The following is a 25891-nucleotide window of genomic DNA, read 5'->3' as shown; positions in this document are numbered from 1 at the left end:
AAGGGAAGTAACATATATCACTTCCACTCACAACTAATTGGTCACAGTAATCACATGGCCTCTCCCAACCACGTAGGGGCCAGGTAATGCAATCCTACTCTATGCCCAGATGAAAATAGAAACACCTCTCAGTTGAGTACGTTTAATGACTATCACAATATTAGTTGTGTTGTTATCATTTTGTTTCAGCTACAATTAGTTATTCCACGTGAAGTGGTTAGAAAAGAGTCTGGCTCATGCTAAAAAGCTGGTTTCAGAAGAGGACGTGGAACCAGGGATATCATTGCTGATGTCAGATGGATCCTGGCTGAAAGCAGAGAACAACAGAAGGATGTTTATCCGTGTTTTATGGACTACGCAAAGGCATTCGACTGTGTGGATCATAACAAATTGTGGATAATATTGCAACGAATGGGAATTCCAGAACACTTAATTGTGCTCATGAGGAAACTGTACATAGATCAAGAGGCAGTTGTTTGGACAGAACAAGGGGATACTGACTGGTTTAAAGGCAGGAAAGGTGTGTGTCAGGGTTGTATTCTTTCACCATACCTATTCAATCTGTATGCTGAGCAAATAATATGAAAAGCTGCACTATATGAAGAAGGATGGGGCATCAGGATTGGAGGAAGACTCATTAACAACCTGAATTATGCAGATGACACAACCTTGTTTGCTGAAAGTGAAGAGGACTTGAAGCACTTACTAATGAAGATCAAAGACCACAGCCTTCAGTATGGATTGCACCTCAACATAAAAAAACAAAAATCATCACAACTGGACCAAAGAACATCATGATAAACAGAGAAAAGATTGAAGTTGTCAAGTATTTCATTTTACTTGGATCCACAATCAACACTCATGGAAGCAGCAGTCAAAAAATCAAAAGACGCATTGCGTTGGGCATATCTGCTGCAAAGGACCTCTTCAAAGTGTTGAAGAGCAAAGATGTCACCTTGAAGACTAAGGTGTGCCTGACCCAAGCCATGGTGTTTTCAATCGCATCATATGCATGTGAAAGCTGGACGGTGAATAAGAAAGATCAAAGAAGAATTGACACCTTTGAATTGTGGTATTGGCGAAGAATATTGAATGTACCATGGACCGCCAAAAGAACGAACAAATCTTGCTTAGAAGAAGTACTTAGAAGAAGTACAACCAGAATGCTCCTTAAAAGCAAGGATGGCAAGACTGTCAGGAGGGATCAGTCTCTGGAGAAGGACGTCATGCTTGGCAATGTACAAGGTCAGTGGAAAAAAGGAAGACCCTCAACGAGGTGAATTGACACAGTGGCTGCAACAATGAGCTCAAGCATAACAACAATTGTAAGGATGGCACAGGACCAGCTAGTGTTTCGTTCTGTTGTGCATAGGGTTGCTATGAGTCAGATCCAACTCAACGGCATCTAACAACAATGTACTAGAAGTTCAATAAATATTTGTTAGTAACAGGGTTGGTAGCAGTAAAGAATTCACATAAATAGAATATCCTTATGCTTACTCAGGACTAAACATCACAACATGCATATGTGCACACACCTTTTTTATTTTGTTTTTTGTTATGCCCAAGATTGTCTCCTTTAGGATAAATTTCTGGAAATGGAATTACTGGATGGGAGGTTAGAGATATTTTTAAGGCTCTTTGTAAAAATGGTTTATGGCAATTTATATCCTCACTTTTCTTTTCAGTGAGAATCTCCAAAGAACGAAGCAGTGTCGGGGTATTAGAAACGGTTGTCTTATTGGATTGCACGTTTCAATTCTTTCTAGTTAACAGGCACCTCTCTTATATTATCTAAAATTATGTTGTTGTGGTTAGTTGCCATTGAGTTGGTTCTGCCTCATGATACCCTTATATATAGCAGAAGGAAACATAGCCTGATCCTGGGCCATGTTTGGGATCATTGGTATGTTTGAGTCCATTTGTTTTTAAAATTATACATACCATAAATGCTTAGTAAATAACTATGGAATTAAATTCCTTGCACCCCTGGTGCTTAAGACTAGCCATTTTTAGCTGGACATTTTTTTCCTGTCTCTAAGAAGGTTGTAATATGTCTTTTTCAGGTCATAGTCCTTTCATCCCCTGACCTACCAAATATCTTGAGCCTTCAAAATAAGGCTGTGCATTTTGTAAAGAATCGTGGTTATGTGAATTTTCCAATTCTGTCAAAGCCTTGTTTTTTTTAAAAAAGATCTTACCACACAGGCTTCTGACTAGAATAGAAAATCACAATGATTATCTAAATCTTTTGGAAATTCAAGCAGGATTTTGCTTGCACTCAGTTTTTAAAAAATACAAAATTATTTTTTGAGAACTGGCACTTTTTTTTAACCTCATTTGATCCTCTACTTTAATAGGCTTCATTAAATTCTAGCCATTCTCAGAATTAATCATATGGTGAACAAAAGCAAATAATAATAATTAGGAGAATAATTTCAGAATTTGCCTAGAAGCCCTTGTCTTTGGACTCTGTTGGCCCAAACTAGAAAAAGAAATAGGAAGCCTTGAGACTAAAACAGAAAAAAAAAAAAAAGTGTTAGCCTGTAATAATCCACTAAATAGCGATTTCATCAGCTATTTATTCTTTATCAATACTTTAAATATTCTCTTTCTGCAATTAATCGCTTGGTCTAATATATTTATGGTCTGGTAAGAGTCCAATCAGATAATACTTTAAAGGGCACAGGAACGCCACTTTGAGAAATGCATCCTGCAGTAAACTCTCACAAAGATTCATGTATTAAAAAAAAAAAAAGATTCATGTATAGGAGGAGGTTTATTGTGGCATTTGTTAGTGCATGTGATATCTATCAAAAGACAGGAAACCATGTAAACCTCCAACATTAGAGGGCTGGTTGAATAAATTATCAAGTGAGCAGAAAACCGATTACCTGGCAGCCAATGAAAAGGCATGAAGTATATCTACATGGGCCAATATAGCATAAATTCTAGGATATATTTCAAGTGAATAAAGTACAGAACATTGTACACCATGTATATTTTATATGCTTAGAATATTTCTAACAGGTCACACAAGAAGCTCATAATAATTGTTGCTTCTTGGGAAGGTGATGAGAAGCACAGCTATGAGGTGGAAGGAAAACTTACTTCTCATTAAAATTTTTTGTCTTTTCATTTGCCATGAAAACTAGTTGCTGGCAAGTCTATTCTGACTCATGGCCATCTCATGTGTGTCAGAGTAAAACTGTGCTCCACAGGGTTTGTGCTCCACAGGGTTTCCAATGGCTGGTTTTTTGGAAGTAGATCACCAGGCCTTTCTTTCAAGGCACCTTTGGGTGGACTACAACCTCCAACCTTTTGGTTAGCAGCTGAGCATGTTAACTGTTTGCACCACCCAGCAACTCATGAGCATGTGTTATTTTTTATCTAAAAATAGGTAATAAAACAGGAGGGGGAATATTTGGGTTTAAATTTCATGAAAATTATTTGAAATTCCTGTCAATTTTTGGCTAACAGCAATCAGTTCAAACAAAAAATGAGCTACAAATTTATCTCTGAACGAGTCTGCAACATTTCAACATCTCACTAAATCTTATTAAGAGTTTTAACCACATGCCAAACAGTCATTTACTCAGTCATTCATTCACTGAATTACTCAATTCATACTAATTAGTGGCCTGCACCCATGCAGGACCCTGGGCCAGGCCATAGGAACCCAGCAAGTTGGGTTCTGACTTCCTGGAACTCTCAGTCTAGCAGGAAAGACCAGCCACCAAACAAAGATAACTGGAGAAATGTTGGCCAGCATCCTGTGAGTACCCGAGAGGGGTGGTGCAAAACAGGTAACGCACTCAGCTGCCAACTGAAAGGTTGGAGGTTTGAGTCAACCCAGAGGCACCTTGGGAGAAAGGCCTGGCAATCTAATTCTGAAGAATCAGCCATGGCAAACCCTATGGAGCACAGTTCTGCTCTGATGCACATGGGAAATCAAATGGATAGCAACTGTCTATATATCCAAGAAAACCCCATGAGGGATGTTTAAGCTGAGACATGTAAGTAGTTGTTGTTGTGAGTTGCTATTGAGTCAAGTAGAACTGCTCCATAGGGTTGTTGAATAGAACTGCTCCATAGGGTTGTCGAGTAGAACTGCTCCACAGGGTTGTTGAGTAGAACTGCCCCCTAGGGGTTTTCAAGGCTGTGATCTTTCAGAGGCACAACCCCAGACCTGTCTTCTGAGGCCACTCTAGGTGGGTTCAAACTGCCAACTTTTCATCTAGTAGTCAAGCACTTCACAAAGGCATTAACCAGGTGAGAGGACAGGTATTCTAAGAAAAAACAGACAGATGTGCCAACACAAGGGTAAGAGGGAACTCTCCCTGGAGAAATTAAAAGACATTTAGACCGGATGAAGCATTGAGTTCAAAAGAAAGGATGGAGAGAGATGAAGCTGGAAAGATCCCAGGAGGCCTGAGCAAGACTGAGAATTCTAAACTTCACTCTAATGGCAAGGAGAAGCCACAGCAGGGTTTTAAGCAGGGAAATGATAAAATCAGATCTGCATTTTAGAAAAAAATTCTTCTGAGGGTAATGAAGGAAAAACAGGGAGGAAGCAAGATAGAAAGGATGGAGATAAACTCTACATGTTGTTATTAGTTGCCATCAAGTTAGCTCCAACTCACAGCGACCCCACATATGGCAGAATGAAAGGTCCAGTCCATCGTGATCTTGATGATCATGGGTATGTTTCAGTCCATTGTTACAGCGATTGTGTGCCTTCCAACTTCAGGGACTCATCTTCTAGCACTGCATCAGAAAAAATTCTGTTGTGATGCATGGCGTTTTCACTGGCTAATTTTCAGAAATAGATGGCCAGACCTTTCTCCTTAGTTGGTGTTTGTCTGGAAGCTCCACTGAAACCTGTCCACCTTGGGTGACCCTGCTGGTATTTGAAATAGCTTCCAGCATCACAGCAACACGCAAGTCACCATAGTGTAACAAACTCACAGGTGGTTCCTGGAATTTCATAGACATCTTATTATTTTTGAAACATGACTTCATTTGTCCACAATCACACAGCAGTGCCTCAAACCAGGATCTGGCAGGGTCTGGGGCCTGAATGATTTCCATCATGCCAGGCACTGAAAAATGAAGACAGTATAAAGGAAATGAGAATCATTTTTCATGGATTTTGAGAAGGCAGTGGGTGGTGCATGGGATGCGTGGGGTGCGGACCGAACCGGGTGATACCGTCAGACGTGGTAACACCAAAATGACTGTTTATAAAATATTTGTGCTGCGTTTCACAGAAATTTATTATTTTTTATAAAAATATCCCTGTAGACAGAGACTGGAGAAACCCTGAGAGTATGGCCCCCCGACACTCTTTCAGCTCAGTGACAAAGTCACTCCTGAGGTTCATCTTTCAGCCAAAAACTGGACAGGCCCATAAAACAAAACTCCAGGGGCACAGCAGCCCTGGGGCAAGGACTACAAGGCAGGAGGGGACAGGAAAGCTGGTAATAGGGAACCCAAGGTTGAGAAGGGAGAGTGTTGACATGTTGGGGTTGTTAACTAATGTCATAAAACAATACGTATACTGTTTAATGAGAAACTGATTTGTTCTGTAAACCTTATCTAAAGTAAAATAAAAACAATTTTTTTAAAATCCCTGTAGTTAGCTATAACAACAAAAACATTTTTTGCAAGCCCAGCTTCCAAAACCAAACCCATTGCTGTCGAGTTGATTCCAACTCATAGTGACCCACAGGGTTTCCAAGGAGTGGTTTGTGGATTCGAACTGCCAACCTTTTGGTTAGCAGCCAAACACTTAACCACTGTGCCACCAAGGATCCAAGCCCAGCTTACATGTATCAGTATACCTACAAGACTAAAATTCTATACTAATTTACTTTTTGAACCTTCTAATGTGCAGTCAAGAAATCCAAAGACACATTGCATTAGGCAAATCTTCCACAAAACACTTCTTCAAAGTGTTCAAAAGCAAAGATGTCACCTTTAAGACTACGGTTCTTCTGACCTAAGCCATGGTGTTTTCAAGTGCCTCATATGCATGTGAAATCTGGGTGATAAATAAGGAAGACCAAAGAAGAATTAACACCTTTGAATTGTGGTGTCAATGAAGAATATTGACTATACCATGGACTGCCAAAACAACGAACAAATCTGGCTTGGAAGAAGTACAGTCAGAATGCTCCTTGGAAACAAGAATGGTGAGACTACGTCTTACATGCTTTGGACATATTCTCAGGAAGGATCAGTCCCTGGAGAAGGAACATCATGCTTGGTAAAGTCAAGGGTCAGCACAAAAGAGGAAGACCCTCAACAAGATGGATTGACACAGTGGCTGCAAAAATGGGCTCAAGCACACAAACAATTGTGAGGATGGTGCAAGACCAGGCAGTGTTTCTTTCTCTTGTACATAGGGTTGCCTTGAGTTGGAACCAACTAGACGGCACCTAACAACAACAAGCTGAAAGAATTAAAGAAAAAAATTCAAGCCTTGAGTTGCAGTATTGAAGAGTTCTACAGGGAAAATATTAAACAACCCAGGAAGCATTAAAAGAAGATGGAAGGAATACACAGAGTCACTATACCAAAAAGAATTTGTCAATATTCAACCATTTCTGGAGGTAGCATATGATCAGGGACCAATGCTACTGAAGGAAGAAATCCAAGCTGCATTGAAGCCATTGGCAAAAAACAAGGTTCCAGGAATTGACAGAAAACCAACTGAGATGTTTCAACAAATGGATGAAGCACTGGAAATGCTTACTCTTCTATGCCAAGAAAATTGGAAGACAGCTACCCGGCCAATGACAGAAAGAGATCTATACTTATGCCTATTCCCAAGAAAGGTGATCCAACCTAATGCAGAAATTATTGAACAAAATCATTATTATCACACGCAAATAAAATTTTGGTGAAGATCATTCAAAAGTGGCTGCAGCAGTATATTGACGGCAAACTGCCAGAAATTCAAGCTGGATTCAGAAGAGGACGTGGAACCAGGGATATCATTGCTGATGTCAGATGGATTCTGGCTGAAAGCAGAGAATACCAGAAAGATGTTTACCTGTGTTTTATTGACTATACAAAGGCATTCAACTGTGTGGATCATAACAAATTATGAATAGCATTGAGAAGAATAGGAATTCCAGAACACTTAATTGTGCTTATGAGAAACCTGTATATAGATCAAGAGGCAGCCATTTGAACAGAACAAGGGAATATTGCAGGGTTTAAAGTCAGGACAGGTGTGTGTCAGGGTTGTATCCTTTCAACATACCTATTCAGTCTGTATGTTGAGCAAATAATCCGAGAAGCTGGACTATATGAAGAATAGGCCATTAAGATTGGAGGAAGTCTCATTAACAACCTGCGTTACACAGATGACCAACCTTGCTTGCTAAAGGTGAAGAGGATTTGAAGCACTTACTGATGAAGATCAAAGACTACAGCCTTCAGTATGGATTACAACTCAACGTAAAGAAAACAAAAATACTCACAACTGGACCAATAAGCAACATCAAAATAACCGGAGAAAAGACTGAAGTTGTCAAGGATTTTGTTTTGCTTGGATCCACAATCAACATCATGGAAGCAGCATTCAAGAAGTCAAAAGACAAATGCCCATTGCATTGGGCAAATCTGCTGCAAAAGACCTCTTGAAAGTGTTGAAAAGCAGAGATGTCACCTTGAAGACTAAGTGGTGTTTTCATATGCACGTGAAGCTGGATTGATGCCGTTGAATTGTGGTGTTGGCGAAGAATATTGAATATACTGTGGACTGACAAAAGAATGAACAAATCTGTCTTGGAAGAATTACAACCAGAATGCTCCTTAGAAGCAAGGATGGTGAGACACACTTTGTACATGTTATCAGGAAGGACCAGTCCTGGAGAAGGACATCATGCTTGGAAAAGCAAAGGGTCAACAAAAAAGAGGAAGACCCTCAATGAGATGGTTTGACACAGTGGCTGCAACAATGGGCTCAAGCCTAACAAGGGTTGTGAGGATGGCACAGGACCGGGCAATGTTTCATTCTGTTGTACACAGGGTCTGTATGAGTTGGAACCAACTCAACAGCACCTAACAACAACAATGTGCACTGGTCAGAGCTGTCATTATTACCCAATTACGAAAACAAAAATGATGCCTTAAATCAGGTGGTTTCATCTGCAGGTGCTACAAGGAGCCCCGTTGTTTTCATTGCTGTTTTTTTTTTTTTTTTCAAATTTCCTGGTGTTTTAGCTACAGTATTCTGGTAATCAGCCCTGCGGGGGGTGAAGGAGGTGTGTGACACCATGAGTTTCTGCACTGGGTGACATTAACCCTAGTGACACCACTGAAAGGTTGTGGAAATTCTGCCTACTGACACAATTCCGTCTGCAAGCATACTTCACGCTCTTCATGCGAGCCAGGACAGAAGGTGAGCAGGGAACACGTCCTAAAGCACAGTCATGTTGTTAAGCCAAGGGATCTGATGGTGCCAATCGCACTGTGCCATGTCCAGAGATTCCATACCAGGTAGAAAGACCTTTAAAAAAAACACCTCAGTAAAACACACGCTTTCCAAACATAAGTTCATATTAAAATAAGCCTTTTTTTTTTTTTTAATGATGAAACTTGTCTGAAAAACTCAAACTGTCAAAATGAATTGGTTAATTGTTCAGAATCATTGGAACAGAGAGCTGATATTGATCAGAAACTGAGGACTGGACCTTCTCCCTCTTCCCTGCCTCACCCCCACAGTCCATAATTTTAAAAGTGGATTGAAATGTTAAGAAAAGACAGTGAAGATCAAGGTTATTCTTTCTTCAACTTGGTATTTTTCAGGGAGGGAAAAACTTAGTCTTTGTGAGTCTATGTTATAGCTTTCATCACTTATCAGATTTTTGAAATCTCAGAATCTGACCAGAACGCCTGATTTTCGATGTTCTCTTTTTGTTCCATTTCTTTTTCTTGCAATATTAAAATAGAAAGAAAGAGAGAGAGAAAGGAAGGAAGACAGAAAGAAAGAGAGGAAAGAAACTGGAAGAAAGTAAAGATGAACCCACTAAGAAAGAAGAAAACAATAGCCTAATCAATCATGCTGGTATTTATTACTGGTAAGAAAAGCTTCAAGTCAATGTTATATTTTAAAAACCCGTTTCTCAAAATAAAGAATAAAATGGGTTTAAAAGCAATTAATAAGCAATTTTTATCTAGGAAGTAGATGGTTTTTGTGCAAAGGGGGAGAAAAGGCTCCAGGCTTTGCCTCATCTCCTGGAAGCATCCCATATTCTTAGATGTGACGTTGCCTTGGTAACCACAACTTGGTGACCTCGTTATTTCAACCTAATCCTGCTTTGAAATTATAGTTGCTCCACCCTTTTGCCTGGCTAGCCTGATAACATAATCATTGTAAATGAGGATGGGAAAAAAACAGCAGGATACCGTCCCTCCAGTGCCACAGGACCAGTCTCATCTTATCGAGGAAATAGACCAACAATTAAACGGCATGCATCTGAAACCCTAAAAGTGGATTTACTTATTTTTTTGTAGGGTTTGTTATGCTTATTTTTAAAACCTGCTGGTGGATTCAATGTAGCAGGATGTCCTGATATTACTATATACAAATGGAAATGTCCTATTTTTGTTAAAAGAAAAAAAAAAAACTGTCCAAGGTAAAGTCCTTAATTATGCATTTGTTTTGCCCACCAGCTGAATGAAACAGGAATCAAAATATAATTTCTTAACAAATGGAATCTGGGTTTGTTTGCCCAGCTTAACCTGCTTGGGCTGTTGTGTGCCTTTGAGATGATTCCGACTCATGGCGACCCTATGTGATAAAAATAGAGTAGAATTTTCCCCTAGGGTTTTCATAGCTGTAATCTTTGCAGAAGCAGATCACCAGGCCTTTTCTTTTGAGGAGCTGCAGGTGGATTCGAACCACAGACCTCTCAGTTAGCAGCCTCATGCTTAACTGTTACACCACCAGGGTTCCTTCTTAGCATATTACATTGCATATATTTTGGATGCATCAAGTGTAAATGTGTTTAAAGGAAATGTAACTTACTTATTTGTTTCAATTTGGGTGCTTTGAGATCTCAGCTCAGAAAGGGAGGGAAATTTTATTGTCTTTCTCGTTCATTTCCTCCCTATGGGCATATTTGTCTTTGCATTCCAAAATGGCTAGGGCACAGTAGTGATAGGTTTAGATCTCTGTAAAATTATCACACTACACCCAATTCATAAGTTGGGGAGGCTGAGTAGCTGTGTGACCCTGTGACTTAGGCACCTGAGTTCCTCCAAACCTGAGCTCCATCCAGGTTGTTACTGATGTTAGCTTCCACTGAGTTGGCCCCAAACTTATGATGACCTCCTGTACAGCAGAATTAAATGCCATCCAGTCCTGTACCATCCTCATGATCGGTTGCAGGTGGACCATTGAAATCCAGAGGGTTTTCATTGGCTAATTTTCAGAAATAGATCACCAGGGATTTCTTCCGGTTCTTAGTCTAGAAGCTCTGCTAAAACCTGCTCAGCACCATAGTTAACGCAGCAAGCCTCCAGTGACAGACAGATGGCAGCTGTGCGCGAGCTGTATTGACCTATTTCTGACTGCCACACATCAGCTTGCCAGTTTTCTTTCCAAGAGGTCTTCAATTGTGGCACTTGGAGGACCAGTCACTGCCTTGCTTATATATCCCCATTCTCTTAGTGGCAATGGCCCAGCTTCTTCTGCCTCACCACTGTGTTGTCCAAAAAATAACCCTTGGATACTGGCAGAGCTCTATTTCCCTCCCCTTGTAGGACCGAGGGCTGGGCTGTAGGCTCCAAGCAAGATCCCGCTCATGTCTCCCTCACCAATCCACCTCAAGGAATAATGCTAGGGCTCAAGATCACTTGACATGGCAAGACCACCGCCCCACCAGAGAGGGGTTAATGACTGGCTGTTCCCTGGCATTGCAGGCATAAAGCCCCGTGACCTGCCTCTGTCTCATGGCAAGCAAATAATTAATTCAGGGAAAGAAGAGAAATTTGCACGGGTTTGGCTGGCCCTGGAACATTGACCATAATCGAGTTCACAAGTTTACCAAGATTTGACTTCCTTATCCAAAACATAACAGTGATAACATCTATACTACCCCTCAGCTACTAACCAAAAGGTTGGAATTTCAAGTCCACCTAGAGGTGCCTCAGAAGAAAGGCCTGGAGATCTACTTCCCAAAAATTAACCATTGAAAACCCTATTAGCACAGTTCTGCCCTGACACACATGAGGTCCCCAGGAGTCAGAACTGTCTCAACGGCAGCTGGTTAGGAGTCAGTTAAGTGTTCGTCTGCTAACCAGAGAGTCAGCGGTTCAAACCCACCCAGAGGCACCTCAGAAGAAAGTCCTGGCAATCTGCTGCTGAAAGCACACACCCATGAAAATGCAATGGAGCACAGTTCTACTCTGCAGCACATGGGGTCACCGGGAGTGGGAATCAGCTGGACAGCAGCTGGTTTAATCTTTGATTTATGAAATTAATTTGGGAGGTAGCTCTGCATCATGGTTAAGAGCTCACTGTTGGACATCAATGATGACTTAAAGGTGAAGGTAAGTTCCCAGCCAGGGCCATCACCCGGAGAGAAGCCTGGACCACATCTAGTTATGCCAGGGCTCAATGCCATCCAACCTGGCAACGCTCCTCCCTGCAAAAAGCGAGGTACCACACCTGTTTGTTATATCTCCCCACACAAGAGTGATGCCATTTTAATAACGTGAGGAAAAGATCAGAGCCTCCTAAGAATATGTACTACATATGTTAAAAGGTGTTACCATCAGAGTGGTGCTCATACATCTCTTCAGAGAAATTACTCAGATGAGTGTACGTTCAACTTAAAGTTCTATGTTCCCCTTTTGTCAGGAAGAGAGTTAAAGCAGCATTTTATAAAGCGTGAATTCAAGTCATACAACACAGGAACATTCTAAGCCCCTCTCTTTCCTTCTTTCTTTCTTTTTTTTTAATAATTTATTTATTTATTTATGTTGTTGTTGAAAGTACACACAGCAGAGCATACTCCAATTCAACAATTTCCACACATACAATTCAGTGACATTGATTATATTCTTCAAGTTGTTGGATCATTCTCAGCCTCCTTTTCTGAATTGTTTCTCCACCATTAACATAAACTCACTGCCCCCTAAGCGTCCTATCTAACCTTTCAAGTTGCTGTTGTCAATTTAATTCCATATAGCTCTTCTTTAAAAGAGCATAATGCTCAAAGCAGATATTCTTTACTAATTAAGCTAAATTTTTTTTTATTGAAGCATTTACTAATAAAGATCAAAGACAACAGCCTTCAGTATGGATTACACCTCAATATAAAGAAAACAAAAATCCTCACAACTGGACCAATAAGCAACATCATGATAAATGGAGAAAAGATTGAAGTTGTCAAGGATTTCATTTTACCTGGATCCACAATCAACAGCCATAGAAGCAGCAGTCAAGAAATCAAAAGACGCATTGCATTGGGCAAATCTGCTGCAAAGGACCTCTTCAAAGTGTTGAAGAGCAAAGATGTCACCTTGAAGACTAAGGTGCGCCTGACCCAAGCCATGGTATTTTCAATCACATCATATGCATGTGAAAGCTGGACAATGAATAAGGAAGACCGAAGAAGAGTTGACGCCTTTGAATTGTGGTGTTGGCAAAGAATATTGAATATACCATGGACTGCCAAAAGAACGAACAAATCTGTCTTGGAAGAAGTGCGGCCAGAATGCTCCTTGGAGGCAAGAATGGCAAGACTGTGTCTTACATACTTTGGACATGTTGTCAGGAGGGATCAGTCCCTGGAGAAGAACATCATGCTTGGCAGAGTACAGCGTCAGGGGGAAAGAGGAAGACCCTCAACAAGGTGGATTGACACAGTGGCTGCAACAATGAGCTCAAGCATAACAACGATTGTAAGGATGGCGCGGGACCAGGCAGTATTTCGTTCTGTTGTGCATAGGGTCACTATGAGATGGAACCGACTTGACGGCACCTAACAACAACAACATTGTTTGGTTTAAAGAAGACTTCAAGGGATATTTTTGGTTTAATTTAAGGTTTAAAGTTGAAAGTTTAAACATTATCTTAGGGCAATAGTTTTGGTGGTTAATTCAACCTCAATGGCTTCAGAGAGTCTGGATTGCATGAAAATTTGAAATTCTATTCCACGTTTTCTCCCTTTTTACCAGGATTCTGCTATGGAATCTTTCATCAAAACATTCAGTAATGGCAGTGGGGCACCATCCAGTTCTTCTGGTCTCACGGCAAAGGAGGCAGTTGTTCTTGGAGGCAATTTGCTACACATTCCCTTTCCTCCTCCTATTCCTGATTCTCCCTCCTCTGTTGCTCCAGGAGAATAGAGACCAATTGTTGTACCTTGGATGACCATTTGCAAGCTTTTAAGACCCCAGTGAGCCCACTCTCTTTTTGCTCACTATACCCAAAAGGAGTAATAGTAATAATAACAATAATAATAATTGCTATCATTTACTGAGCCCATTCTGCCTCATAGTGACCCACTGCTACAAGTCAGAATCGACTCAACAGCAATAGGTTTGGGTTTCCTGGTTATCATTTACTGAGTTATCACAACAACCCAGTGAGACAGGCATTATCAATAGTCCTCATTTTCAAGAGAAGGAACCGAGACACAGACAGCTGGGTGACATGCCCAGCATTCCAAAGCTGGCCGTATAAGTGACAGGGCCAAGGTTCAGAGGCACTTAGCCATTTTGCCATTCTGTCCTCCCTGGGCCTAAGTGTAGTACCAGGATTCCACAGGCAGGCACATTGAAATTCGCTTTATAGAATACTTTTCTAAATGATTCAAGCTGTTCAAAGACAGAATAGGCAGTCTCAGAAACATGCCAAATATAAATTCTAACACCTCCCAGAGCCGACCTACAGATCGAGTGTAAGTATTACATCCTATTGTCCTCTAAGTACTCATCATTCGTACTATTGGCCTCAGGGGTTCTTAAATACTATATATTTATATATATATATATATATACACCTATTTATCTGTAGTCCCTGGGTGGCACAAACAGTTAAGCACTTGACTACTAGCCGAAAAGTTGGCAGCTCAAACCCACCCAGAGGTGCCTCAGAGGACAAGCCTGGGGATTTGCTTCGAAAGATCACAGCCTTGAAAACCTTATGGTGCACAGTTCTACTCTGCACACATGGGGTCACCATGAGTTGGAATCAACTCAACAGCAACTATCAACAACATACTTCTCTATCTATATCTATCTATATGTCAGAAAGTCCTTCATAGACGTAAGCATCTATATAGGGAAGACCAAAGAAGTGTAATAAACTTATGAGCATCATGGTGGGATGTGGGTAAGAGGCTGATAATTTGAGAAGTTTTTGGTCTAGGCTGAGAACTGAGAGAACTCAGCCACTCACTATGAGGGTCAAATGATACTCAGGTAAAAATGCAGAGAAAAGCATAGATTATGCGATAAATGTAAGGGATTATGTTCACACAGACAACCAGAAGTGCCACACGTTCCTGAGCCAGAGAACTGATGCAAACTCTGTCTGATGAAAATGATTCTACTGCTGATGAGTTAGATTTGAGCCAGGAAGAAACAGGAATAAAGAAGAGGCTTCGGGAACCACGAGGTGACCAAGCTGGCTGGGGGAAGAGAAAGGAGTCTGTGAAGAGAAGGTCCAAAATCGGAACGGCTTGGACAACAAGACTGTCCTAACTCATTTTTTATAGTGCCTTAGTCATCAAGTACTTCTATAAGAGAAATACCACAAGTGGATGGCTTTAACAAAGAGAAGTTTATTCTCTCACAGTTGAGTAGGCCACAAGTCCAAATTCAGGGTGTGAGCTCCAGAGGACGGCGTTCTGTCTTTGTTGGCTCTGGAGGAAGTTCCCTGTGATGTTATCAGTCTTCCCTTGATCTGGGAGCATCTCAGCGCAGGAGCCTCAGGTCCAAAGGACTCGCTCTGCTCCTGGTGCTGCTTTCTTGGTGCTATGAGGTCCCCAACTCCCTGCTTGCTTCTTTTTCCTTTTATCTCTTGAGAGATAAAAGGTGGTCCAGGCCATATAGCGAGGAAACTCCCTTTACATTGGATCAGGGATGTGACCTGGTAAGGGTGTTACAATCCCACCCTCATCCTCTTAACATAAAATTACAATCACAAAATGGAGGACCACTACAGAATGCTGAGAATCATGGCCTAACCAAGTGGATATACACATTTTGGGGGGGACACAATTCAATCCATGACAGTGCCTTTCTTCCACTCTTTGTCCCCAGCAGTAGGGGGAAAGGAACGGAAGAAAGGTGAGATGAAAAATATCCAATCACCATGCCTTCCCACATCTCCTTTCTCCCTGGAAACCTCTCCAGCCTCCTCCCGCAACTCCTCTCTTTCCTTCTCCTTCAGCTTGGCTACCTTCCATTTTATATTTTGGGTGTCTTCCTCTTTTTCTTTTTTTTAACTGTGGTGAAAATCTTCACAACAAAATATTCGCCAATTCAACAATTTCTACATGTATAATTCAGTGACATTGATTTCATTCTTCCTGTTATACAACCACCTCCAATATCTTTTTCTAAATTATTCTACCCCGTTAACATAAGCTCAATGCACCCTAAGCAAAAAACCCCCATTTCTTCTCTCCCGCCCCTGGTAACCACTAACAAACTGGTTTCTATGTGTTTGTTTATTTCATATAAGTGAGATTATACGGTATTCGCCCTTTTGTGACTGACTGACTTATTTCCCTCAGCATGATGTTTTCAAGGTTCACCCATGTGGTGGCATGCATCATGGCTCAATTTCTCTATCTGAGTAGTATTCCATTGAGTGTGGATAGCACATTTTGTTTATCCATTCGTCTGTTGATTGACATTTTGGTTGTTTCCACCTTTTGGCTATTGTGAAAAGTGCTGCAATGAACACTGGTGTACAGGTTTCTGTTTGTGTTCCTTCTTTTGCTTCTGGGTATATACCTAGGTTTGGGATTGCTGGGTTACAGGGTAGTTCTATATTCAACTTTTTGAGGAACTGCCAAACCGTTTTCCAGAATGGCTGCACCGTTTTACATTCCCACCAACAAAGGCTGAGGATTGGATCTCGTATGTCACTTTCTTCATAAATCCTTTCTCGACCTCTCTCAATCCACGAATTAAGTCCTTCTCCTTTGGTTCTCCAAACATCCTGTCTGTTCTCTACCTCTACACTGTTATCGCCTCTTGCCTGGTCTATTCCACCACCACTACCACCACCAGCACACCATAAGCCTATAAGCCTTGTGAAGACAGGAACCATGGCATTTTCACAGGGCATGGCACATAGTGGTAAAAACAGTTTGCTCTCAACTACTAACCTAAAGGTTGGCAGTTTGAACCTACCCAACAGTCATGGAAGAAAGGCCTGGCAATCTACCTACATACCACCAACTGGTTTGCTTTTTGTTTTTTTGTTTTTGTTTTTTTGCACACAGTAGACACTCAATAAATTCATTCATTCATTATTTTATTCATCCAGCAAAAATTTACTGAATATGCATTCTGTGCAGTGAACAAGACATGTAAGGTCCCTGCCTTCATAGGACTGACATTCTCCCAGGGAGGAATGATGTCTTTTATTATTCAAGAAAAGAAAAAAATGGTTACAGACTGCTACAAGTGATATGAAAATACATATACATAACAAGATGATGAAATGGAAGAGGAAAGCTTTCTGTCAGTCCCACCTCTTTGGATTCCTTGGAGAATCCATCACCTGCAGCCTAAAAGCCATGTTCCTCCCTTCTTTCACTGAGTCATTCACTGAGGGCCTGCTAGATAGCAGGCAATGGGGGAAAGGAGGGTTATAGGGGAGGTTCTAGGTCAGGGAGGAGAACTGTCAAGTAAACCAGACATTCTAATCATGGGTGATAAGGGCTTTGACAGAGAGAGCCACAGAAGGCTGGGGGTAGAAGGAGGTGGCAAAGGAGCAACTACATTGAAGACTGGAGAGAAGTGCTCAGAAGAGCTTCTGGTGAAGGTGGCATTGTGCCAGGTGATTCTAAGCACTAAGGGTTCTAGGACCAAACTACATGGGTTTGAAACCCATCCCCACCACTTACGAGCTTGGACAAGTTACTTAATCTGTGCTTCAGTTTCTTCACCTATAAAATGATAGAATGATAGCACTCATCTCATAAGGTGGTTGTGAGGGTTGAATCAGTTAACATATGTAAACTGTTTAGAACAGAGTGCACTTACTATATGCATTGACTGATATTATTTTCCAGTGTGCCAAAGGGGAATAAAGAAGGGAAGGTGAAGAAAAAATTCTAGGGAGAACAAGCACTTTGTGGAATAAAGGAAGGAATGGTGAATGACTCCAAGATGTCAAGCAAACCAGTTAACAGGCTCTGCCTTTGTCCATGAATGAACATGGAAGAGAATTCATTGTGCTTAATGCTGTCCTATGGGTTAAAGGAGGACTTATTAACAACCTGCATTATGCAGATGACACAACCTTCCTTGCTGAAAATGAAGAGGATTTGAAGCACTTACTGATGAAGATCAAAGACCACAGCCTTCAGTATGGATCACGCCTCAACATAAGGAAAACAAAAATCCTCACAAATGGACCAATAAGCAACATCATGATAAATGGAGAAAAGATTGAAGTTGTCAAGGATTTCCTTTTACTTGGATCCACAATCAACACACATGGAAGCAGCAGTCAAGACATCAAAAGACATATTGCATTGGGCAAATCTGCTGCAAAAGACCTCTTTAAAGTGTTGAAAAGCAAAGATGTCACTTTGAAGACTAAGGTACGCCTGACCCAAGCCATGGTGTTTTCAATTGCCTCATACGTATGCGAAAGCTGGACAATGAATAAGGAAGACCAAAGAATTGATGCCTTTGAATTGTGGTCTTGGCAAAGAATATTGAATATACCATGGACTGCCAAAACAATGATCAAATCTGTCTTGGAAGAAGTACAATCCAGAATGCTCCTTAGAAGTAAGGATAGTGAGAACACATCTCACATACTTTGGACATGTTATCAGGAGGGATCAGTCCCTGGAGAAGGACACTATGCTTGGAAAAGTAGAGGGTCAGCAAAAAACAGGAAGACCTTCAACAAGATGGTTTGACACAGTGGCTGCAACAATAGGCTCAAGCATAATAACGATTGTGAGGAGGCACCGGACCAGGCAGTGTTTGGTTCTGTTGTACATAGGGTTGCTATGAGTTGGAACCAACTCAATGGCCCTTAACGACAACAACAACAGGGGTTAAAGACAGGCCTAGGCATCTAAGATGCATCAATTGGTCTCAACCCACCTGGAGCAAGGAAGAATGAAGAACACCAAAGACACAAGGTAATTATGAGCCCAAGAGACAGAAAGGACCACATAAACTAGAGACTACATCAGCCTGAGACCAGAAGATCTAGATGGTGCCCGGCCACAACTGATGACTGCCTGGACAAGTTACTTAATCTGTGCTTCAGTTTCTTCACCTATAAAATGATAGAATGATAGCACTCATCTCATAAGGTGGTTGTGAGGGTTGAATCAGTTAACATATGTAAACTGTTTAGAACAGAGTGCACTTACTATATGCATTGTAACCTCTGAGGGAGCAGAAGAGCAGTGGGATCCAGACCCCAGATTCTTGTAAAAAGACCAGACTTAATGGTCAGACTGGGACTAGAAGGACCCCAGAGGCCATGGTCCCCAGACTTTCTGTTAGCCCAAGACAGGAACCATTTCCAAAGCCAACACTTCAGACAGGGATTGGACTAGAATATGGGATGGAAAATAATACTGGTGAAGAACAAGCTTCTTGGATCGAGTAGACACATGAGACTATGTTGGCATCTCCTGTCCGGAGGGAAGATGAGAGGGCAGAGGGGGCCAGAAGCTACCCGAATGGACACTAGGAAAGAGAGTGGAGAGAAGAACTGTGCTATCTTATTAGAGGGAGAACAATTAGGAGTGTATAGCAAGGTGTATGTAAATTTTAACCTGATTTGTAAACGTCCACTTAAGACACAATACAAATTAATCAAAAAAAAAAAAAAAAAAAGACAGGCCTAGGTGGAAAAGAAGACGTGGTCTTTGTCTTCTAAGAGATTATATTCAAGAGGACTAAAGACACAAGGAAGAATTCAAGAAGGATCCAAGACAGCATATAACTATTGGAGCCAGACTCCAATGGTAATAACAAAAAATATGAATGACAATAACCCAAATTACTGACATCTGTGTGCTTGCTGGAAACCCTAGTGGCATAATGGTTAAGTGCTACAGCTGCTAACCAAAGGGTGGGCAGTTCAAATCCACCAGGCACTCCTTGGAAACTCTATGGGGAAATTCTACTCTGTCCTATGAGTCAGAATCGACTCGATGGCACTAGGACGGGTATGTGCTTACTGGGAGTTCCTGGGTGGTACAAATGGTTAACATCTCAACTACTAATCAAAAGGTTGGAGGTTCAAGTTCACCCAAAGACACCTCAAAAAAAAAAGGGGGGGGGCTGGTAATCTACTTCTGAAATATCAGCCATTTAAAGCGCTATGGAACACAGTTCTACTCTGACACATATCGGGTCACCATGAATCAGCATAGACTCACTGGCAACTGGCTTTATGTGTTTACTAGGTGCCAGGCTAAACACTTTACGTGCTTTGTCTGTTCAAAGTTAGCCAACAAACATACATTATGTGAATTTCTCCAACTACAAAATCTTCAGGAGGTTTTAGAGAAGGAAAAGGTCAAATAAAAGGTCTCATGAAGACAGAAAAGCTTGAGCTAAGCCTTAATGGACGAAAAGAATTTGAATAGAAGGATGGGCAAAGGACGATCTAGAGTAGCAGAAATATAATGCAAGCCACAAATACAAGCGACATAAATCCATTGCCATCAAGTCAATTCTGACCTATAGTGACTCTACAGGACAGAGCAGATCTGCCCCATAGGGTTTCCAAGGAGTGCAGGTGGATTCAAACTGCTGACCTTTTGGTGAGGAGCCGAATGCTTAATCACTGCACCACCAGGGCTCCCTAAGCCACTTAGGTAATTTGAAATTTTCTAGTAGCCATATTTTTTTAAATAAAAAGAAACAGGTGAAATCAACTTTAAAATATATTTTATTTAGCCTAATATATGAAAAGCATCATCACTTCAACATGTAATCAACACAAAAATTATTAATGCAATGTTTTACATTCTTTTTATCTATACTAATTTTTCTAAATCCAGAGTGTATGTTACCCTGACAGCACTATTCGGTTCTGACCGGCCACATTTCAAGTACTCAAGAGCCACACATGCCCAGTAGCTACCATCTTGAATGGTGAAGGCCTGGGGGAAGAAAGGAACTGCCATTTAGTCAAGTCTTACCAGGCACTTTGATACACTCTTTTGTTTAATCTTCCCAACCACCCATGAGGAAAATACTATCATTATCCCCATCTTACAGAGAGGATGTTGAGGCTCTAAGAAATTAAGTCAACTTGCTTATGGTTGTACGGCTACCAAGTGGCTGCCCTAGGATTTAAGCCTAGTCCTGCCAACTTCAAGTTTGGGCTTATTCCTCACACTGGAATTGTTTTCAGCAAATACCCGTGGAGGTTGTGTACTGCAAAACAAGAGGACAGCTAGCAGAAAGAACAAACACTAGTCTGTCAATTTGTCATACTGTGGTAACTTGTGTGTTGCTGCGATGCCAGAAGTTATGCCACTGGTATTTCCAATACCAGCAGGGTCACCCATGGTGGACAGGTTTCAGTGGAGCTCCCAGACTAAGACAGACTGGGAAGAAAGGCCTGGCGATCTACTTCTGAAAAATAGCCAATGAAAACCCTATGGATCAGAGCAGAATGTTGCCCAATTAGTGCTAGAAGATGAGCCCCCTGGGCCAGAAGGCACTCCATATACTCAGTGGCTGCAGCAATGGACTCAGGCATACCATCCGTCCTGGAGATGGTGCAGGAGGGGGCAGCATTTCCTTCTGTTGTACATAGTTGTTGACTCCTTGGCTACCAACAACAATAACAACAGGAAGAAGCCACAGAGTTCCTGGGGTCTGGTTTGAAGAGCTCCTTCCCCAAGCCCCCAAGCCTACTGCTGGTTTGTGCAGACTCCTGGATTTGGAGGAAGTGGGAGAAAAAGCAAACCCCTTCCCTTTCCAGTTAAATAGAACACTGAAGCTCATGCCCTGCGCCCTAACAGCAAAACAACAAGAGTATTAGGGGAGGCCAGGAAGGGCACCTGCGGTCCATAAATATTTCACTCTGGTTGCCGCGAAGTGCAGGATGAGGAAACGCTTGGCTCTGCTCAGCCGGCAGAGCAGGCGCACTAACACCCTTTGCGGGCTCGATTTTGTTGTCAATTACTGTGTCTAAAAACTATTAAGAGAGGAAGGGGGCGGAGGAGTTGGGGGAAGAGTATAAACAGAATTAACAGTGATTTATGATCTGAAGAGGGACAGCAGGAGTTTGAAATCCGTCTCCATTAAGATACTTTCCCTGCGCTGTGCTGAGTCCCCTGAGACAGGATTGGGATCCAGTAGGAAAAGGATGTTTATGCAATAGTGGGGCAGGAGAGCCGCTTTTCCTTGCGCCCAGAGGATACGGTTCAGCCACCATTCCACAGAGGGGCCGATCGATCATGCAGCAGGACCTGAGCCCAGGTGTGGGGAGATACCGAGCTGTTCAGATTTTTCTTCCTATTTTATTACTTGTTACATGACGCCTCCCTGACTGCTACAGGGACCCCTCAAGCCTGCTGCTCCCTACCGCACCCATCTCAGCCATCAAGAACGCCCACTAGGACAGCTACCAAGACAGACGCTCTTCTGGAGGAATTTTTCAGTGCTTTCTGCCTTTCAGAACCCCAGATTCTCCAAGACAAAGGCGTGCTGCACGTCATGCAGTTCAACTTTGCAGAATCTACTTTTCAAGTCAAGGAATTACAAGACCACAATATGTAGCCACTTGAGTTAGAGTCAAAAAGGAGAGCCAGTTGCGCCCAGGATTTTTTTTTTTTTTTTCCCCTTTATTCTTTTTATTTTCTTCTTCCTTTGGGACGGGCATGGGACGGCGTGATCCACCCCCATCACTGTCTCTGGCACAAGCTTATGGTCCACTCAACACTAACGATGTGATCAAGTCTTCGGGTGAATTCTGGAGCTAAAGGCAAAGACAAAAAGAAAATTTCATAAACAATCTCCAGAATCTGTTAGCTAAAGAGCCTCATGTTTTAATTCTTTCACGAGCCAGTCTCTCTTAGATCACTAGCGACCCCAAGTGGCCAGTTTAAAATCATGGTCTTTTTTATTCCTGCGGAAAAGAAGCATACATTTCAAGGTTTTGCTACTACCAAATCATAGCAGAATTTAAAAACTGCAGACCTGCAAGGACCGTTAATGTCACCGGGCCCAATGTCCTCATTTTAAAGAAAGCAGAGGCCCAGAGAGGTAAAGAGGCGTTCCAAAGGTCACACAGCATGTTAGGGCTCAAGTCAGGAAGCAACACTGGGAATGGCTCCAAGAGATTTGATGTTACAGGATTTCATTAAATTCCTTAAAAGGAGTCTCTGGGTGGTGTCAATGGTTAATGTGCTCAGCTGCTAATCAAAAGGTTGGAGGTTTGAGTCCACCCAGAGGCACCTCAGAAGAAAGACCTGGAGATCTACATCCAAAAAACCAGCCGTATCCTATGGAACACAGTTCTGCTACTCTGACACACATGAGGCTGCCATGAATCTGAGCTGACTCAATGGTAATCAGTAATGAAAAAAAAAAAAAAAAAAAAAAAGGTTTTTATTTTTTTTCAAAGAAATACTGCAATTACAGAAAAAAATAATCATAATGAAGTAGTAGTCTTTAAAAGATCTAAAGTTCCACTAGGCACACGCCCAATGCACACGTTTCTTTCCTATTCTATCCCCAAAGCCGACCAGGGCACATTAAATTGAGGCAACAGCAAGTGTGGGGTCAGCAAGGGAGAGCGAGGGGGAAGTCACCATCTGGCAAATGTGGAGCTCAGATGCTAATTCCCAGACACGGCCCTTTATGCAGAGGAAAAGCACCTGTTTGTTTCCCACCCTCACAACACTGCAGCGTGGGGACTATTACTCCCACGTTAGGTATGAGAAAATGGAGGCCCAGAGAAATCGAGAATCTTGCCCAAGATCAGTCAGCTACCAAATTCTAAAGTCAGCTCTCTGCATGGCTCTATCTATGAACGCCTCTCTTCAACCATCCGTCAAGCAGGCTGATGATGGCAGCCTGTAGAGCCAGAAAGTGTAATAAAAAATGTTGGTGTTAGAAAGGGTCCTCAGGGGGACCTCATACCACCAAGAAAGAAGCACTGGGAGCGGAGCGTGTCCTTTGGACCTGGGGTTCCTGTGTGGAGAAGCTCCTAGTCCAGGGGAAGATTAATAAGAAAGACCTTCCTCCAGAGCCGACAGAGAGAGAAAGCCTTTCCCTGGAGCTGACGCCCTGAATTTGGAACTTATAGCCTACTGGACTGTGAGAGAATAAACTTCTCTTTGTTAAAGCCAAAAAAAAAAAGAAAAGGTCCTCAGGGGAGCCCTTCTTTCAGAAAAAATGAACCCCTGTATATAAGACAAACAGAAACTATTGCTGTCTGTGTATTTTATGTTTATAAAACCAAAACTAATTGGTTGCTGTCAAGTCAACTTCAACTCAGAATGACCCCTTGTGTGTCAGAACAGAACTGATCTCTGTAGAGTTTTCAATGGGTTGTTTTTCAGAAGTAGATCACCAGGGCCTTTCTTCTGAGGCACCTCTGCGTGAACTCAAACCTCTAGCTTTCCTGCTAGCAGCCGAGTGCTTAGCCATTTGCACCACCCAGGGCCTCCTTTATATGTTTACACTGATGAAATAGTTGATCAGTCAAAACACTGGAACCGTTGGGATCAACGCCGGAGTTGGGGGTGAAAGCTACGCATTTCAGTTGCAGTCTTGGATCAACTGCAACGCCCAGGTTACTTTCACATTCTCTTTCGTTTACACTGTGACATGAAGACTCTGGTTCACGTTACCCAAGAAAAAAATTTATTTTGGTTTAATGGATAACATTGCTTCTGCTGATCCCGCTGTGATTCAGACCAGGCTGCCCTTCCACCTCAGGACCCTCTAGTTTAAGGGGTTGCGGGGGGCAAGAAACATTTCATTCCAAGTCTACTTGAAACCAGTTAATGAGCTGCTACACTGGTGGTCTCCCCGGTGTTAAAATATGACATTTGACATTCAGTACCTTCTAAGATGTTGGAAGTTCTGCCACTGGTATTTCAAATACCAGCAGGGTCATCGACGGTGGACAAGTTTCAGCAGAGCTTCCAGACTAAGACAGACTAGGAAGAAAGGCCTGGTGATCTACTTCTGAAAAGTAGTCAAGGAAAACCCTATGGGTCACAACAGAATATTGTGCTATAGTACTGGAAGATGAGTCCCCTAGTTTGAAAGTCACTCAAAATACACAGTAGTTACAATGGACTTGAACATGCCGACAACCATGACAATGGTACAGGACCAGGCAACGTTTTGTTCTATGGTACATAGGGTCACCATGAGTCGAAGCTGACTCAATAGCAACTAACAACAACAATATATATTTAAGCGTGCCTGTCTATTATTTATTACCACTATTAAAATGCTTCAAATTAGGTGTAAATGACCTTAAAATCATTTGTTTAACTTAAGAACCATCATAGAATCCAAAAGTTGTGGAAAGAGGGAGGGACAATTTGAAAACTACTGACCTAGTGCAGCCTACTGACAAAAAATCCCACTTCCCATAAGATGAGAACTAGAACCTCCAAAGTTTAGCTCCAAGGTCAAATCTCCAAGTGGAGTTGTTGTTCTTAATTGCCATCAAGTCGATTCCGACTCTTGATGACACCATTTGTGCAGAGTAGAACTGTTCCATAGCATTTTCTAGCCAGGCCTGTCTTCCAAGGCACTACTTGGTGGGTTTGAACCACCAACCTTCCAGCTAGTAGTCAAGCATTTAACCATTTGTGCTACCAAAGGGCTCACTCCAAGTGGAGAGGGGCCTCTAAAAAGAAGGCCTCTGACCTCAGCCTGCTGTCTCCCCATATGTCAACTTTCCCCTGAGGTTCTTACTTGGTCTTCTGCCATCAGCAGACTGGACAGCAGACTGTCCCTGCTTGGCTGCTCTGCCCCAAACATGGTCAGAACTCCCTTTGCTGTCTTCTCTGAGTCCATGGAGACAGTCTGGACTCTTCCCAAAGCTGTTCCTAAAAATACTGCCGGAGAATAGAAGGCAAATAAACACAGAGAGTGGGAGAAGCCTAAAACCAGTGTGATTTACAAAGCATGAAATTCTGAACCAGCTCTTACCAGAGGTGGTTCTCTCCAGAACTAGCAAATCCAGCCCCTGTCCATGAGGGGTCTCAAGATAGAAACATCCACATAGATTGTTACAACCCTTCTGCAAAGCAAGCTTTCAACATGCTTCAACTGCTCTAGAAGATTCTTACCCTTCAGCCCAGTGATTCCACTTCCAGAAATCCACCTGACTGAAATAATCAAACATGCACACAGTAATTTATATGCAAAGATATGAGTCATTAATTACTTATTATTATAAAAAACTAGAAACAAATTGTGCCATGATAGAAGTTATGATGTAACTATAAGATGTAAGATTATATAGCCATTAAAAATGATGTTTGCAAAGCATTTTTGAGTGATACTAAATGAAAAGGTTAAGTGCTAGGCTGCTAACCAAAAAGTTGGTGACTAGAACCCATCCAGCAGCTCCATGGGAGAAAAGCCTGGTGATCTGATTCCATAAAGATTACAGCCAAGGAGGCAGTCCAATATGGCAGAGTAATCATAATGTCCC

General features: G+C 41.9%; 1 protein-coding gene across 4 annotated transcripts in view; it reads right to left on the bottom strand.

The window, feature by feature from the left end:
• The window catches only part of QDPR (quinoid dihydropteridine reductase), a 337362-nt gene that overhangs the window by 103075 nt on the left and 208396 nt on the right, over positions 1-25891 (bottom strand). The window contains exon 8 of one of the 4 annotated variants that reach the window (XM_049887024.1): positions 22060-22183. The exons of the other annotated variants lie outside the window; for them this stretch is intronic. Coding sequence (XP_049742981.1) covers positions 22130-22183 — 54 coding nt within the window. The 3' untranslated portion in view covers positions 22060-22129. Of the gene's footprint in view, positions 1-22059; positions 22184-25891 lie in introns of those variants that run through there. 4 annotated transcript variants of the gene reach the window in all.

Source organism: Elephas maximus, chromosome 5 (genome assembly GCF_024166365.1).
Source record: "Elephas maximus indicus isolate mEleMax1 chromosome 5, mEleMax1 primary haplotype, whole genome shotgun sequence".
Lineage (NCBI taxonomy): Eukaryota > Metazoa > Chordata > Mammalia > Proboscidea > Elephantidae > Elephas > Elephas maximus.
This window is presented reverse-complemented; position numbering and strand designations above follow the sequence as displayed.